Source organism: Natrix helvetica (genome assembly GCF_964273705.1).
Source record: "Natrix helvetica genome assembly, chromosome: 1".
Lineage (NCBI taxonomy): Eukaryota > Metazoa > Chordata > Lepidosauria > Squamata > Natricidae > Natrix > Natrix helvetica.
The window spans coordinates 24,432,956-24,448,950 of NC_138548.1; the positions used below are offsets into that span (position 1 = coordinate 24,432,956).

The 15,995-nt window shown below is 34.9% G+C and overlaps 1 protein-coding gene across 4 annotated transcripts in view; it reads left to right on the top strand.

The window, feature by feature from the left end:
* Positions 1–15,995, top strand: part of TOGARAM1 (TOG array regulator of axonemal microtubules 1) — a 34,105-nt gene that overhangs the window by 12,393 nt on the left and 5,717 nt on the right. For 3 of the 4 annotated variants that reach the window (XM_081955435.1, XM_081955437.1, XM_081955438.1), the window contains 13 exons: positions 393–493; positions 1,281–1,448; positions 2,256–2,354; positions 2,949–3,124; positions 4,211–4,367; positions 5,502–5,579; positions 6,283–6,442; positions 7,100–7,205; positions 10,725–10,960; positions 12,672–12,830; positions 13,697–13,823; positions 14,534–14,649; positions 15,597–15,786. In XM_081955435.1, coding sequence (XP_081811561.1) covers positions 393–493; positions 1,281–1,448; positions 2,256–2,354; positions 2,949–3,124; positions 4,211–4,367; positions 5,502–5,579; positions 6,283–6,442; positions 7,100–7,205; positions 10,725–10,960; positions 12,672–12,830; positions 13,697–13,823; positions 14,534–14,649; positions 15,597–15,786 — 1,873 coding nt within the window. The remainder of the gene's footprint in view (positions 1–392; positions 494–1,280; positions 1,449–2,255; positions 2,355–2,948; positions 3,125–4,210; positions 4,368–5,501; positions 5,580–6,282; positions 6,443–7,099; positions 7,206–10,724; positions 10,961–12,671; positions 12,831–13,696; positions 13,824–14,533; positions 14,650–15,596; positions 15,787–15,995) is intronic. The other variant, XM_081955436.1, reaches the window with a different exon arrangement.

Consider the following 15,995-nt stretch of genomic DNA (forward strand, 5'->3'; position numbering starts at 1 on the left):
ACAATAGACATTTAGGTATTTTAATATGCCAATTGTGTTTCTGTGGCAACGTCCCCATTCCTCCCATTTACACAATAGGGAGGGGAACATTCCTGACAACATATTAATGCAACTGTTGTAGCTTTATGACTGAATAATAAGTGTAAAACTCATTGTCCTAATCCCATTGGATCTTGTAAAGAATCACTTTTTTCACTTTGTTGAATTTCTAATTGAAAGCACTTCTTTCTACTTACCATCTTAATGCCAGCTTAATTTAATTTTTTTTGAAAAAGTATTTTTTTTTTGTTGTGCAGGCAAGATAGCTTGTTCAGAATAGTTTGATAGTCAGCATTGGTGTGTCTGTACAAAGTTGGTCTATGTTAATCTTAAACATTTTTCTGTTTTAATAGATCAGATATCTTTTCTCTATCTGGAGGTAATTCCCGCCCCACAAAGCTCTCACCTGCACGGAATCGAAGCTCTATCATTGTGGAACAGAATCCCAGTGCAGGTATGGTATTGAGAATAGGAGAAAGTATTAGATTTAGTAAAATAAAGACATTTCAGTTGTTTGTAATATACCATACAGTATATCTCTAGTATATTCAATCAAATAAAATATAAATGCATATACATGTATATGCATTCATACGTATAAATCAGAGGTGGGTTGCTCCCGGTTCGGCTGAACCGGTAGTGGTGGTGACGGGAGGCTCCATCCACCTGCCCTGACATTTCTGCGCATGCGCAGAAGCGTTTTTCATGAGCACAGCAGTGTGCAAGCACGAGCAAACCGGAAGTAAACCGGTTAGCTGCCCACCACTGGTATAAATGCATATGTAGACACATACCCATATATATATTTATATTTTATTGTTTTGTATCTGTAGATGTACTTGAGTACATTAATATCAAATTTTTGAACCCTGATAAAAAATATTAACTGTGCTATATCACTGAAGAAACTCTCAAAACCACTACCAAAGAAATTTATATGTATTTCACAGTTGGGTTTTTATTTATTTTTTACTAAGAAAACTGTGCATTTTCTGTAGCACAAAATTAGGATTATTCATAATAATATTGATTGAATGAACAAGGAGTAAGAAATAAAAAATAGAAGAAATGAATAGAGAAGCTCATCAGAAAATAGTTGAAGGCATATCTCCAAAGAGAAAGGTGGCAAATTTTAGAAGTGTGATGCTGATAGATATTGTATCTAATGGACAGAATTTGTGTGAAATAATTCTACAGGTGCAATATTAGACATTTTCCAGTGATTTTTACTTATCCTCCAGGAACAAGGTTTCATGAAAAAGCAACTTCCTTTGTAAGTGTTAGTGGCCAGCATCTGAGCTGTGGAAATGGATCAGGAGATTATGAAGATGATAAACAGAAAATTTTGTCTCCTGCCAGTCTGAAAGGGCAGAACAAAGAGTATCAAATGCACTGTAAATCCACAAAAGGTAAGTAATTATGGATGTTGCAGAATTGGAGGAAGAATTGAGGGGAGACTATGGAGCTGTAACCTAATGAATTGCTACTTACATTTCTGGATAGAGACCATATCTGCCTAACTCCTTTCCACTCCTTTCCTTCACTTTCTGTAATGACTACATGCCATAGTTCTATAAAGTAAAGTAGAATTCTGGAGCACCAGAATCCAGCTGTCTGTTTTAAAATTAAAATGAAATTAGCTTCAGAGTATGGAGGAAAGAATCACACCAATTAGAGCTATGCTGTTTGCAGGCAGTAGTATTTATTGATAATCCAGAGCTTTCCATTGTAAAATTATTAAAATAACTTACTGTTTTTAAAGATTTTACTAGAACCGAATAGATGCCTTTGCAGTTGACTGTTATCAAATCAGCTTTTCCTGTGCAGTTTCAATAGTAACCTCTCATTTTGCACTTCAGAACCTTCAGTTGTTACTTACTGAAGGAAGTTTCAGATTAGCATTTTACTTAAATCATTAGGTATCATTATATGTAATTTATATTTGGCAAGAATAATTTTGTTTGGTATAGAAAATATGAATAGATTTTTTTTCTTTTTCATTTCTCTGATATATAAATAACTATTAGCTGCTGAGTTGTTTAGAGGATTATTTTTTTTCAGTTGGCTCATATGAAGAAATCTTATTGTGATACTATCTTATATAGTATCAGGGTAATAGTGACATAATGTCAACATTCTTTTTCTTTTAACTTTGTGAAGGAAAAAAAAATACTTATTTGAGAAAAACATAATTCTGGTATTATAATTTTTTAAAGGATTTACAGGACCTTCTTCAAGTTTACATCTTTTGAATAGTCTAGAATACATTTCACCGAGTGCCTTGTCAGAAGACTCTGTAGTTATTGTTGGAAAAGGTATTTTAAACAATTACATTTATATTTATTATATCTTTGTTTATCCTGCCTTTCAGTGACTATGATCAGAGTGCATTTACGAGAAAACATTAAATATAATCAAAATAGAACAGTGATTCTTATATGACTTTGATGAAGTATGCATTATTTGTGGATAATCAGTTAGGAATTGAACATTTTAAAATCTGTTTTGTGTCTTTGAGCCTTACTGCTTAGTGCACTATATGCATTTCAGCACTCTGCTAGTTGAAGACTAAATATTTAAAAAGGACCATTTTTTTTTAAAAGGACAAAGGACGTATACACATTGAAGAGACATTGTACTGTTCCTTTTTGGTTAATTCAGTTCAAAATACTTACCTTTTAAAACAACATTTTAATTAGATTCCTTACATACAGATATGGAACAAAATTAAGCTTTGATACTAGCCATACTGGCCACTTGACCTCACAAAATGTCTTTGGACAACACTGGCTCCCTTGGCCAAGAAACGGAGATGAGCACTGTGCCTTAAAGTTGGACACAATGGGACAAGCAAATCTTTACTTTTACCTTTTTTCCTTTTTGGTAATCCAATGAATTGTGCATTTCAGGAATGTTTGAAAGCCCCTCTTCACTACCTACATATGGTCAACCCATAATCTTCTCCATGGAGAATGGAGATGCACCTTCGTTCAAACCAAAAATGGAATCACTTTCTGGCATCTATGGGAGAGCCGTCCAGCAGCAAAGCTCTGCACCTTGCCTAGATGTGGAAAATGAAAGAGATGTAAGAATGGACATTCCATCATTTAAGAAAGAGGGCAGTCAACTCGCATATTGTTTTTTTCCAAATTTCATAATATAGTATACCTATAAGAGAGTGGGCTACATGTGAATGTCTTTCCAAGTATATTATATAATTATCAAGCATGTATCTTCAGGATGTCAGACATTAGTCAAATGAGAAAGCAGAAATATACAATTTGACATGCCAGCCATTGATTTTATCTCACTTTGGTGTGCATGACCAAAAAATACACATATTATGTGTATCATAATGGGCTTTTGAGAGTGAATTGCATCTAGTTCCTGATGTTTGCTATAGCACATTAACAAATACATACATTTTCTTGTGCTTTATTCTAAGGGAGTCCAACAAATAAACAAATGCAAACTCTTCATTTTTTTACTCATTTTTATTACATTCTTATATTTAGGTTTACAGTATTTCTAATACAGCTTACTATTGTTATGAGGTAACAATAATAAGAAAACAATTGTTCAGTCACTGTTGTGTCCGATTCTTCGTGACCCCGTGGACCATAGCATGCCCTGACCTCCACTGTTTGTCCAAATTCATATTCATTATGTCAATGACTATCTAACCATCTCATCCTCTGCCATCTCATTTTTCTTTTGTCTTCGATCTTTAGACAAAACAATAATTATTATTTTAAAAATGTTTAAAATCCTTTTCACAGGACAGTTGATGGGTATCTTACTTAGTCTCACATATTAAGTCATCATTTTAATCTTACTCCATTAAGTTTCCTAAGAATTCTTGGTTTGGGCTCCTCTCATTTCCATTTCATTCTAAATGTGTACAGTATATACCACCAAAGGGCAATTCCTATGCATTTATCATAATTGAAATATTTGAAATCTATGTGATTGCCAAAAGTTGACATTGCCTTGTTGGCACATAATCAGTCTTGATTATGTATTGCAGTTAAGAGCATCAGGTGAAATATTGGCATGGGTTTGCATCTTGTGACTCAAAAGAAGGAGAAATGTTGGTTGTGTTCTTTTTTATTTTTAATTTGTTAAATTATTTATTCATCCCATACTGAATGTATTTTACTTTCTGCTGTAGATGAAAGTTGCCTTATCCAAATCTGCCCGAGAAAAGATGAGACAGAAGAAGAGAGAGGAGAAGGAGCACCAGCAAATTAGAGATCTGGGGAAAAAGGAATCCAATCCTTGGGAATTGCTCAAGATCAATGAATCAGAAAAGATGACAGCCGATAGCAGTAATCCATTATTTCCTTAATGATTCTTTAATATGGTTACCAAAATGACTGCCACCTTAGGTTCTGTAGCACGCACACAAGATGTATTCCTGATTTCTTTTTAAGTGTTGCTTCCTAGTTCTGAGGGTGATTTTATTAAGGGCTGCTGCAGGCAGATAAACATACAATAAGGAATACAGTTAAAAAAGAAATTATCTAACAGCATGGTTGTTAGAAATGCAATGCAATGCAATGCAATGCAATGCAATGCAATGCAATGCAATGCAATGCAATGCAATGCAATGCAATGCAATGCAATGCAATGCAATACAATACAACACAATACAATAGCAGAGTTGGAAGGTACCTTGGAGGTCCTCTAGTCCAACCCCCTGCCTAGGCAGGAAATCCTATACCGTTCCAGACAAATGGCTATCCAACATCTTCTTAAAGACGTCCAGTGTTGGGGCATTCACAACTTCTGGAGGCAAGCTGTTGCACTAATTAATTGTTCTGGTCAGGAAATTTCTCCTCAGTTCTAAGTTGCTTCTCTCCTTGATTAGTTTCTACCCATTGCTTCTTGCTCTACCCTCAGGTGCCTTGGAGAATAGTTTGACTCCCTCTTCTTTGTGGCAACCCCTGAGATATTGGAACACTGCTATCATGTCTCCCCTAGTCCTTCTTTTCATTAAACTAGACATACCCAGTTCCTGCAACCGTTCTTCATATGTTTTAGTCTCCAGTCCCCTAATCATCTTTGTTGCTCTTCTCTGCACTCTTTCTAGAGTCTCCACATTTTTTTACATCGTGGCGACCCAAACTGAATGCCGTATTCCAAGTGTGGTCTTACCAAGACATTATAAAGTAGTATTAACACTTCATGTGATCTTGATTCTATCCCACTGTTTATGTAGGGATAGAATCAAGATCACATAAAGTGTTAATATCATTTTATAAAAATAATGTAGATAAAAAATGTTCCTTTATCCAGATTATTATTGTTTGCATTAATCAGTTTTATCTGTAACCTTTTAATATAATTTATAATAATTTTCTAATACCTATTAGAAAATGTTGCTTCCTCTATTTGGTTAAAGAGAACATTTACAGAGAGCATATTCTAAAAGGGCCTTTGTTTGTTTCTTTGTCCTTTAGGAAATGTTGCTTTCAGTCCTTTGTTGAAAAGAACATCAAGTATTAAAAAAGCACAACCTTTGATCTTGTTAGACTCAGGTAATCATTTTATTTGTTTGTTTGTTTATTGATTAATTGAATATTTCTCTCTTCCCCCTCTAAAATACAGCATTAACAAAAATAATCTTTTCTAATTGTCTTTAAACACTAGATGGAACTTATAATATAACTAAAGGTTTGTGCCTTCATCATGTTAGGATCCAAAGCTCTACTGAAAAGCATGTTTTTCAGCCTGCTTTCTAGTCCATTTCTCAATCATTTCTTATAGAAGTGGGACCTTAAACAGATCCTCTCTAGATCTCTAAACAGGGCAGTAGTAGTAAAGCCCAATCTATCCCTTCAAGATTTTGCCACTCTCATTGTGCTGGCAGAATATATTTTCAGCTAATGTAGGAACTTTGTTTCCTTCATCACCCAATATATTGTTTGCCCCAATCTTGCTGGCTTCTGGAAAGGTATTGAAAAACTGACTTTTTCCCACTGGGTGTTTTGGTTGGGAAAAACAGATTCCTCAACAGATGAACTATAGTACACTTTACTTCTGATTGCTGTGTTATGGCCGTAGTCCATTTTTAACAGTATGTCCTATTTACTTTGATTTTTTGTTTTGTTTGATGAGCTATTCTACGCCACCCAGAGTCACGTCTGAATTGGGCGGCCATATAAACACAATAAATAAATAAATAAATGGCTTATTCACATCACAGAGTTAGGTCACTTTTGCATAATCAAATGGATGAAGTTGCAGGTGAAGACTCTCCAGGTCCACAGATGCCCTTTAAGGATCGGATGTTATCGGTCATGCACAGTTCTGAAATAATGGAACCCTCAGATTTGAGACCCTTCCCCAAGCCTGAATTCGCACTTTTGGAAGCCTTGCAATATCTTGCTGATAATGATTGGTAAGTTTCTCAGTCTTACCTTTTTTAAAATTTTATTGTCATCTTCATCTTTGGGGTGAAATGGAAAAAAATCCTGTCGGACACAATTAAGTAAAAAGCAAAGGCCACAGTATTTTACTCTTCATGTAAAATATTACCGTATTTTTTGGAGTATAAGATGCACCGGAGTATAAGACGCACTAAGATTTTGAAGAGGCAAATTTTAAAAAAAAGTTTTTGCACTCTGCTGACCTCCCAAAAATGGCCTGTTTTTCACAAAAACGGGTCTGTTTTTTATCAAATAAAAGGCATGCATAGCCTTTAGGAGGCTTGTAGAGTGCTCCTGGGGCTTGGGGGGGGGGAACGAGCAAAAAATGGCCCGTGAGCACTCTGGAAGCTGCCTAAAGGCTATGTATGGCCATTTTTGCAAAGGGTGCGGGGTTTCGGGAGGCAAAAATGTTGTATTCAGTTTATAAGACACACCCAGATATTCACCTTTTTTGAGGGAAAAGGGTGCGTCTTATACTCCCAAAAAATGCGGTACCTTTATTTTTACTGGTGATTTTAGTTAATTTTTTTAGAAGTGTGATAAAATGTATAAATTGAGAATTTTTAATAAATCTGAGCTGTTTGTCTATTCTGTGCAATATATGTATTTCATCTTTCGTTTCAACATAGGGAGAAGAAAATTGAGGGCCTCAATTCAATTAGGTGCCTTTCTGCCTATCACTCGGATGCTCTAACTGCAAAGCTGCATGAAACTAGTTTGGCTGTTGTGCAAGAAGTAAGTTTCCCCCCCTTGTTTCTTCAGATCTCATTGCGGGGGGAGGCACTAAATCTCAACATGTTTGCTATTAGTTGCTTTTTTTGTGATTTGTACTTTAATTTTTGCATCCCCTTTATTTTACTCTAAATGTTTTCCTTATTGATGAAGTTTGCTGCTTCCGGAACTTAATTGTCTTAATACTTATGGCCTCAACTTTTAATATTTCCCAATATATTAACTGTGATTATGCCTCCAAAGCTTCTAACAAAAAGGACATGCAAAAAATGTATAAATATGCAAAAAAAAAAAAAAAAACCCCACCCCACAACGGATACATTTTTGCTTGGCTGTATCCTCATTTTAGTAAGATTTTAGTTAGAAAATGGTTCATAAAGTAAATTTTCTTGTAGCATTTCTGGCCTACCAAATTTAAGCAAAATTATCTAGGTTTTAGTTTTCTCATTTATTGTATTTTCTATTAAATCTGTAGCTTAAAGCTATAGCCTTGTGGGCATATACAATACAATACAATACAATGGCACAGTTGGAAGGGACCTTGGAGGTCTTCTAGTCCAACCCCCTGCCTAGGCAGGAAACCCTATACCTTTTCAGACAAATGGCTATCCAACATCTTCTTAAGGACTTCCAATGTTGGGGCATTCACAACTTCTAGAGGCAAGCTGTTCCACTGATTAATTGTTCTGTCAGGAAATTTCTCCTCAGTTCTAAGTTGCTTCTCTCCTTGATTAGTTTCCACCCATTGCTTCTTGTTCTGTCCTCAGGTACCTTGGAGAATAGTTTGACTCCCTCTTCTTTGTGGCAACCCCTGAGATATTGGAACAATGCTATCATGTCTCCCCTAGTCCTTCTTTTCATTAAACTAGACATACTCAGTTCCTGCAACCGTTCTTCATATGTTTTAGCCTCCAGTCCCCTAATCACCTTTGTTGCTCTTCTCTGCACTCTTTCTAGAGTCTCCACATCTTTTCTACTTCGTGGCGACCAAAACTGAATGCAGTATTCCAAGTGTGGCCTTACCAAGGCATTATAAAGTGGTATTAACACGTCACGTAATCTTGATTCAATCCCTCTGTTTATGTAGCCTAGAACTGTGTTGGCTTTTTTGGCAGCTGCTGCACACTGCTGGCTCATATTTAAATGGTTGTCCACTAGAACTCCAAGATCCCTCTCACAGTTACTACTATTGAGCAAGGTACCACTAATTTTGTCACTTTGTCGAAGAATGCAATAAGATTAGTCTGGCATGATCTGTTTTTGACAAACCCATGTTGGCTTTTGGCTATTACTTTGTTTACTCCTAGGTGTTTGCTAATTCGTTGCTTGGTTATCTTTTCCAGAATCTTTTCTGGTATTGAAGTCAGGCTGATAGGTCTATAGTTTCCTGGATCTATTTTTCCCCTTTTTTGAAGATGGGAACCACATCAGCTCTTTTCCAGTTCTCTGGCAGTTCCCCGGTGCTCCAGGATCTCTGAAAGATATAATTCAGTGGTTCTGAGATCTCATCTCCCAATTCCTTCAGAACCATGAGATGTAACCCATCCGGTCCTGGTGATTTGAACTTGTGTAGGGTAGACAGGTGCTCACTTACCATTTTCTTCCCTATTTCAATTTGTGTTCCTAATCTGATTTTTGTGGTGCTGTTTTTGATAGGTTGGACTGTTTTTTCCCTTGGTGTAAAGACAGATGTAAAAAATGAGTTAAATAGTTCTGCTTTCTCCCTGTTGCTTGTCACCTTCTTGCCACTTTCTCCCAGCAATGGGCCAATTGTTTCTTTAACCTTTTTCTTGTTTTTAACATGTTGGAAGAAGCTTTTTTTTGTTATTTTTTACTTTTGTGGCAAGCCTTTTTTCATTGTGAGCCTTCGCTTTCCTTCATCTTTTACAGGTTCAGGCTCTTTGCTGATATTCTGCCTTAGTTATGTCCCCCTTTTTCCACTTTTTATACTTAAACTTTTTTTCTTCAATTTGTCAGAGAGTTCTTTATGCAGCCATTCTGGTTTCTTTCGGGAGCTGTTATTTTTCTTCTACATTGGTATGGTGATAGACTGAGCTTTTGTAATCTAATTTTTCAAAATTTCCCAAGCTTCTTGAGTTGTTTTCCCCTTGAGGATTCTCATCCAAGGAATTCTTCCCAAGCTCTCTCTAAGTTTATTGAAATTAGTTCTCTTAAAATCCAAGACTCTAGTTTCACTTTGTTCTACTACTTGTGTTTGCATAAAGTTGAATTCTAATATTGCATGGTGACTTGCTCCCAGGGTTCCTGTGGCTTCAACATCTTCTATCATGTCCTCTCTGTTAGTGAGAATTAAGTCTAATATGGCCGATCCCCTCGTTCCCTTCTCTACTTTTGGCGAAACAAAGTTGTCTGCTAGGTTCGTTAGGAGCCTGTTGGATCTTCAACTTGATGCAGAGTTTGTTTCCCAGTTGATGTCCGGGTAGTTAAAATCTCCCATTAGTGTTGTGGTGTGCTTCCTACATACCTTAGTTAGCTGACTAGCAAAAAGTTCATCTACTTCCTCTGCTTGGTTGGGTGGCCTGTAGTATAGACCTATGGCAATGTCATTTCCCCCCCAATCTTTAATATTGACCCAAATGCAAATGTACAACCATTCCATGTTATGACATCGCTGAACAAGTGGTGGGACTTACGCCATGCTGCTCACACACCCCTCACACCCTCTTTGTTTGGGTTGTGGGAAGCTGTCCGGAAGCTGCCTTACCTAACAACTATGAAATTTGATTAATGATGGCAACCAGGATCACAGAGATTGCTGAGCAATGCGTTCATGCTTTACAACTCCATTGCTTAGTGACAGAAATTCCAGTTACTATCATAAATCAAGAACTACCTATACAGTTAATCCTCGCTTAATGACCATTCGTTCAGCAAGTGTTTGAAATTATCAACAGCACTGAATGAAAGCGCTTGTGTATGGCCATTGCAGCTCCCTGACAGTCACGTGATTATGATCTGGGTGCTTGGCAACCCATTTATATTTAGGGCCATGAACATCTGGTCACCATGTGCAATCATCCCTGCCGACTTCCCTATAAAGCCAGTGGTTGCAAGCCACTGCCATCTACCCAAAAGGAATCCCTCTGGTTTCTGGGGACTGGCTGAGAAAAGCCTCTCCCAAAATCCAAGCAGAAAATCCTTGGATTTCAGGGGGGACTTTTTCAGCCACTTTCTTTCTTTTTCAGATAAATGACTTTTTGCCTACATGTGCCTATGATGCATCAATTTATAGCTGCTGGCCCACTTCAGCACTCATTCCTCTGACTGACTGTAAATTCCAAGAGGACAGCCATGTTTGTAGGAAGGGAATTGAACAACTAAAGCCAACACAGTATTAATGTGAAATATGCAATATTGTTGCATTTATTGTGATTGCCCATATAACATGCTTGCATACACATATAATTTTATATAATATAATGGCTTGATGGGGAATAAGATGGGATTCAAAATCATCAGTATTTTTCCAACTGTTGCTGATTCAGGTCTTTCTTTTCGTAGGTGAAAAATTTACGTTCTGTTGTTTCCCGAGCTGCGGTTGTTTGTTTAGGAGATTTATTCAACTACTTGAAAAAAAGCATGGACCAAGAACTAGATAATACAGTTAAAGTCCTTTTGCATAAGGCTGGGGAATCAAACACCTTCATTAGGGAAGACGTTGACAAAGCACTGAAAGCTATGGTTAATAATGTGACTCCTGCACGTGCTCTTTCTTCTCTGATCAATGGAGGTCAAAGGTAGAATTTTGAATTATGACCCATCAGGCTTTCTTGACTCTGCTTAAAATAAAATAGATAGAACTGTCAAGCAAATCTAATCATTATCAGAAGTCAGCTCAGCCTATTACAGTTCTAAGGAATCATCTAAGAGAATTTTCTTTTCCTTTAAACATAGGTATGAGATATGAAAATGAGCAAATTTGAGAAGTAGAATGTCGCTTTATGCCAACTACAGAGAGTATAGAGCATATTTTATCTCTAGAGTGAGACATTGAGAAATGTATGAATGGGAAAAATAAAATGTACATTTCTTGATTTAGAGAAAGCATATTGTAAAATGAATCTGTTCAAATTATGGAACATTTTGCATTTATATTGGATTGAGACAAGACTGCTGAACATGGTTATAGCAATATATCATGGAAGTAATGCATGCATGATAATAATGAATTAGTGGATAATTTAGCAAGAAATAAGTCAGAGATGTGTGATAATTAAGTATTTTTTTTAAATACTTTAGGTTAAATGTATAAAGACTATTGATAATGAAGATAATGTTATGATTGTTGGGAATATGAATGTGTATTTACTTTCGCTTGCAAGTGATGTTTTATTGTCTGAAAACATAAAAGATATGCAGTGAGCGATGGATTGTATGATGCATTGAAAATTTATGTAGCAAAGACCGAGATATCTATGTTTAATAGAGAAAATGGAATGAGTATAATAACCTGTACTTAAATAGTGAAAAAATTGAACAATTAGATAAATTATTAGATAGAATATTTTATAAACAGGAATATAGGAAAATAACAGTTAGACCTTTTTTTCTTGTCCACAATATATATAGGCCACAAACCACTCTCATTCAGATGAGAGCGATGATCTCTATCTATCTTTAATTTTAGTGAAAAGCTGATTTGGTTTTTGTGTCATTCCTTGTGACTACATAAGAAGTTATTCTTTTATGATGTACTCAAGAAGTGTGAGATAAAACAAGAATAGGGTCAAGAATGAAAGAGTGCTGGATGAATGAGAATAAACTATAAAAGTGATAAAACAATACCTAAAAAGTTATGGTGAAGTGAGTTTTTTCATATACACTATAGATGGATAGAATTGATTATCTCTTGAAAAAGAGAGAAAAATGTATGAAGCAGTGTACATACATGATAGAATCAAAGATGGAAAGGTAGAATGGATGGTTCAGGTGTAAACTAGATTTGCCTATATTTCCTTATGTCTTTAATAAACTATTTTTACTCCCTTCTTGCGCTGTTCATAAGCTGGTTTAAGCGTTTTTGTAATCCATTTTGGAAGCCATAGTGGGAAGGCAAGATATAAGGAAGTTATGGCTGTCCAAGAAAATATTCAAGCATACTTATTAGCATGAGTTCTTCTATTGTTATTTTTTCTCTTTTATTTAAAACATTTGGTTAGCTTTAATGACCAAAAAGAAAGACATTAGCTAACTTCCTTTTACTGCAACACACCTGCATTTTAATCTGGAATTCTGTTGTTTGGAGTGGGTCTACTACATAAAGGGCCTTGCATTGCTGCTAGCCAAATGCATTAAATTTAGCTCTGGATATCTGGGATTTTATGCTTTTGTTATTTTGATTCAGTTATAAAACGCATAAGCATTTTCAAAAGGTCTTTCAGCATCACTGTTGCAATAAATAATAATACTATATTTTTCTAAACTGTATATGCCTTTTATTCTTACCAGCCACTTAAATACAGCAGTAAGAAGATGTGCTGCCCAACATTTGTCAGATGTTGTAGAGCACATGGGACCAGGACGTATATTGTCTGGAATTAAGGATATAACTGACAAGATTTTGTCTGCTGTGGCCAAATTTGTCCAGGATGGTTCACAAGAAACAAGGTGAGCCGATGCAGAGAGTGAAGGGAAATGCTGAATGGCATGATTTTTGAAAATAAGCAAGGACATGAAAATGTTTTAGACTCTGTTTTATATGAAAGTTTAAGTTTCTATCTTAATTCTTGAAGAAATATCAAGCTTGCATGACAGAATCAAAGAAAAACTAAGAATCCCAAAAGGCATTTTCAGGTTTGAAAATTTATCTCATGCAGGAAAACACTGATTTAAGTTTCTGTAGTTTCTTACTGACTTAGATTTTTATAAAAAGTGGTCTTTTGGTTCTCCATTCTGGATGTCTCATTTACAGGGTGTTTTACATGCTAGAAGGAGACATAAAAACTTTGTTGACAAAAGCTGAGAAATTCCAAAATATTGATGTGAGGAAAAATGTAAAAAAATGAAAAGTTGTTGCATATTTGGTTTTTAGCCCATCACATTAATGAATTAAATTGTTCTGCTTAAGCAGTTACATTTATGGGGAAATAATAATGTCGTCAGATATTTTTTATGGAACTAAAATATAAATCCCTACATCTGATACTACTGTGTGTGTTCACAGATTTGTTTGGAGACTTATTATTCTCATTTCACAAACTAGTAAATAGTGACATAAGTCTGTTGATTTTCAAGTATGCAAGAATGGTAAGAAGTTAGAGAATCACATATCACTCACATTTGGTTTGTATGTTGCTTCATATTCCAGATTTCTGCTTTCAAGCATCTCCAGAAAGCAGAAATCTGTATCTAGGGGGGAAAAAAGTATCCAAGCTTTGTATGACTACATCCTAAAGCAAGTACATTTAGTAATGATTTTTTTTTTAATTTCATGATTATATGTATTAATAAAACTGATTTTGTGATGCTTGTAGATACTATGGGCGAAAGATGCTGTTCACTTTGATGACACACACAGACTTCGATAAAATACTTGAAAAGAATGTGCTGCCAAAGGATTTGCCTTATGTTAAAGAGACAGTCAGCAATTTGCGTCAGAAGGTATGCTAAAAAGGACTCCAAAATAAGATTGAATAAAACTAAGCCATAAATTCCTATTAATCTGGGGAGTGATAAAAAGTGAACATGCTGCTATATGGCTTGGATAAATTTACAATGACATTTATATTTTAAAATGTATTGCAGTATTTTAAGTATCATTACACCTCTCTGTCTTTTGATTTAATTTAATTTAAAGTTATTTTTCCAGTTCCTCTTTAGCAGATGTATGCTATTGCATTTCTATGAGAAACTTTTCTTAAATAATGTCTTTTGCAGTCCCTGATTTAAAATATAGTTATGCTTTTGTTATTTAATTAGACTGTGTTAATCTTTGATATCTACTAAGGCTGAACACCTATTTTGTAGCACTTGGATTTCAATTTGAAAATACGTTTTGAGTCTTGGAACTCCATCAAGTTCTTTCCTTTAGCACAGAGGAAACTTTAAATGACTTCATTAAGCCTATTTTTATCAGAAGCATATAAACTGTTTTTATGACAATTTTTTCATTTATTGGTTTACATTTTACATTTTCTCTTTTCCTCTACTTTCCCCTGTGTTTATGTATTTACAAGGGTTTGAAGTTTTTTGAGACAAGAACCCATATTTGATAAACATGCTCTTCTTTCATGTTATTATATTAGAGATATGAGATAATATATAGGGAATTGAAATAAACATTTTTTTAAATTCTTGTTACATAATTTCAGGGACTTGGGGAGATGCCAATAGTTACACCCTCAGCCAAAGGAAGGCGTTCTCATACTGGTAACATAGACAATTCAAGATCAAACATGTCACGCGAAGTTCTTAGTGCTAGTGACAGGTATGGTTGTGCCCCTTCTGCTTCAAAGATTTCACCTAAATACTTTCTTTCAGATGTTGCAAATCTAAAAGAAAATAATGTTTATTTAAACAAATTATACAGTTGCTATGTATAAATAGGTGTGACCGTTTTTCTTGCCCTTGTTCAGTATAAGTGGAAAATTGAACATGGAGGGTGTTTGTAAACTAAGCATAGAAAAATTGGAACAAAAGAAAATACCAAATTAACATTTCAGAACTTCCTTCTTATGTGCATAATATGATTGCTGCTTTTTTAATAACTAAATTGTCAGGTTTTATGCATTTTGTTTGTGAGAAGTCAAACAGTTAAAATAACATTTTCCTTATGTTAGTACCTGATTTTTTTTTTTAAAAAACTGGTTTGTCACTCTGTAAAAGCAAAGCTTGTACCTAAGTAAAAAAAAAATCATCCAAGGAATATAATTATTTTCAAAATAGCAGTTTTCTACAGTAGATGGTTTTTCATCTAATGGAACTGCTTATGGTTTCACCATAATCACTACTTGATCAGAAGGATAGAAATATTTTCCAGATCAATGAAAAATTATTCAGTTGAGACTGTATACACCTAGTACTGAGCTTTCTGGATTTACAGTTGATAATTTCTGAGTCCCTCTTTCTCACTTAATTTTTATATGAATTATTGTTGCATTAAACTCTCAGTAGTAAGTACACTTCTTTGTATTCATTTGTATTACAAATAGACATTTTCAGGATTTGATTTCTAGCTCATATGAAACTGTTATAATTGACCTGATCTCTCAGTTGTTATTTTTCTTTTAAAAGCTAATAAATATAATAACTTTAAATCTATTAAAGTAATACAATACATATATAGAAAGATCCATGGACTTTCTGTACATGTACTACACTATACAGGAGATTGGACTATACAATTACAGAATGCTCTCACTATTTTCTCAACAGAGAGATTAGAGAAATACGTGACATATCCAGGAAATTAGTTCCTCGTAATGCTTTGGAAAGTGCTGAATATGTAAAGTTTATAACAACTTTACTGAATGCAAAAGATTTCCGCGATCGAATTAATGGAATTAAACAACTGTTAGCAGACACAGAGAACAACCAAGACCTTGTTGTTGCGAACATTGTGAAGGTAACATTATATAGGTTACAACAGAATCTTCAGTGTTCTCTCTAGAATTGGCAGGAAATCACATAGGTGATAAATTATACTATTTACACTGAAAAAATGTAATATAAATGCAGGAAACAATGACTATAAGGAAAAATAAAGTAAATCAATAATCCAGTAGATAGAATCATAGTTACAGTTGGAGGGAGGGAGCAAAGATAAAGAAAGAA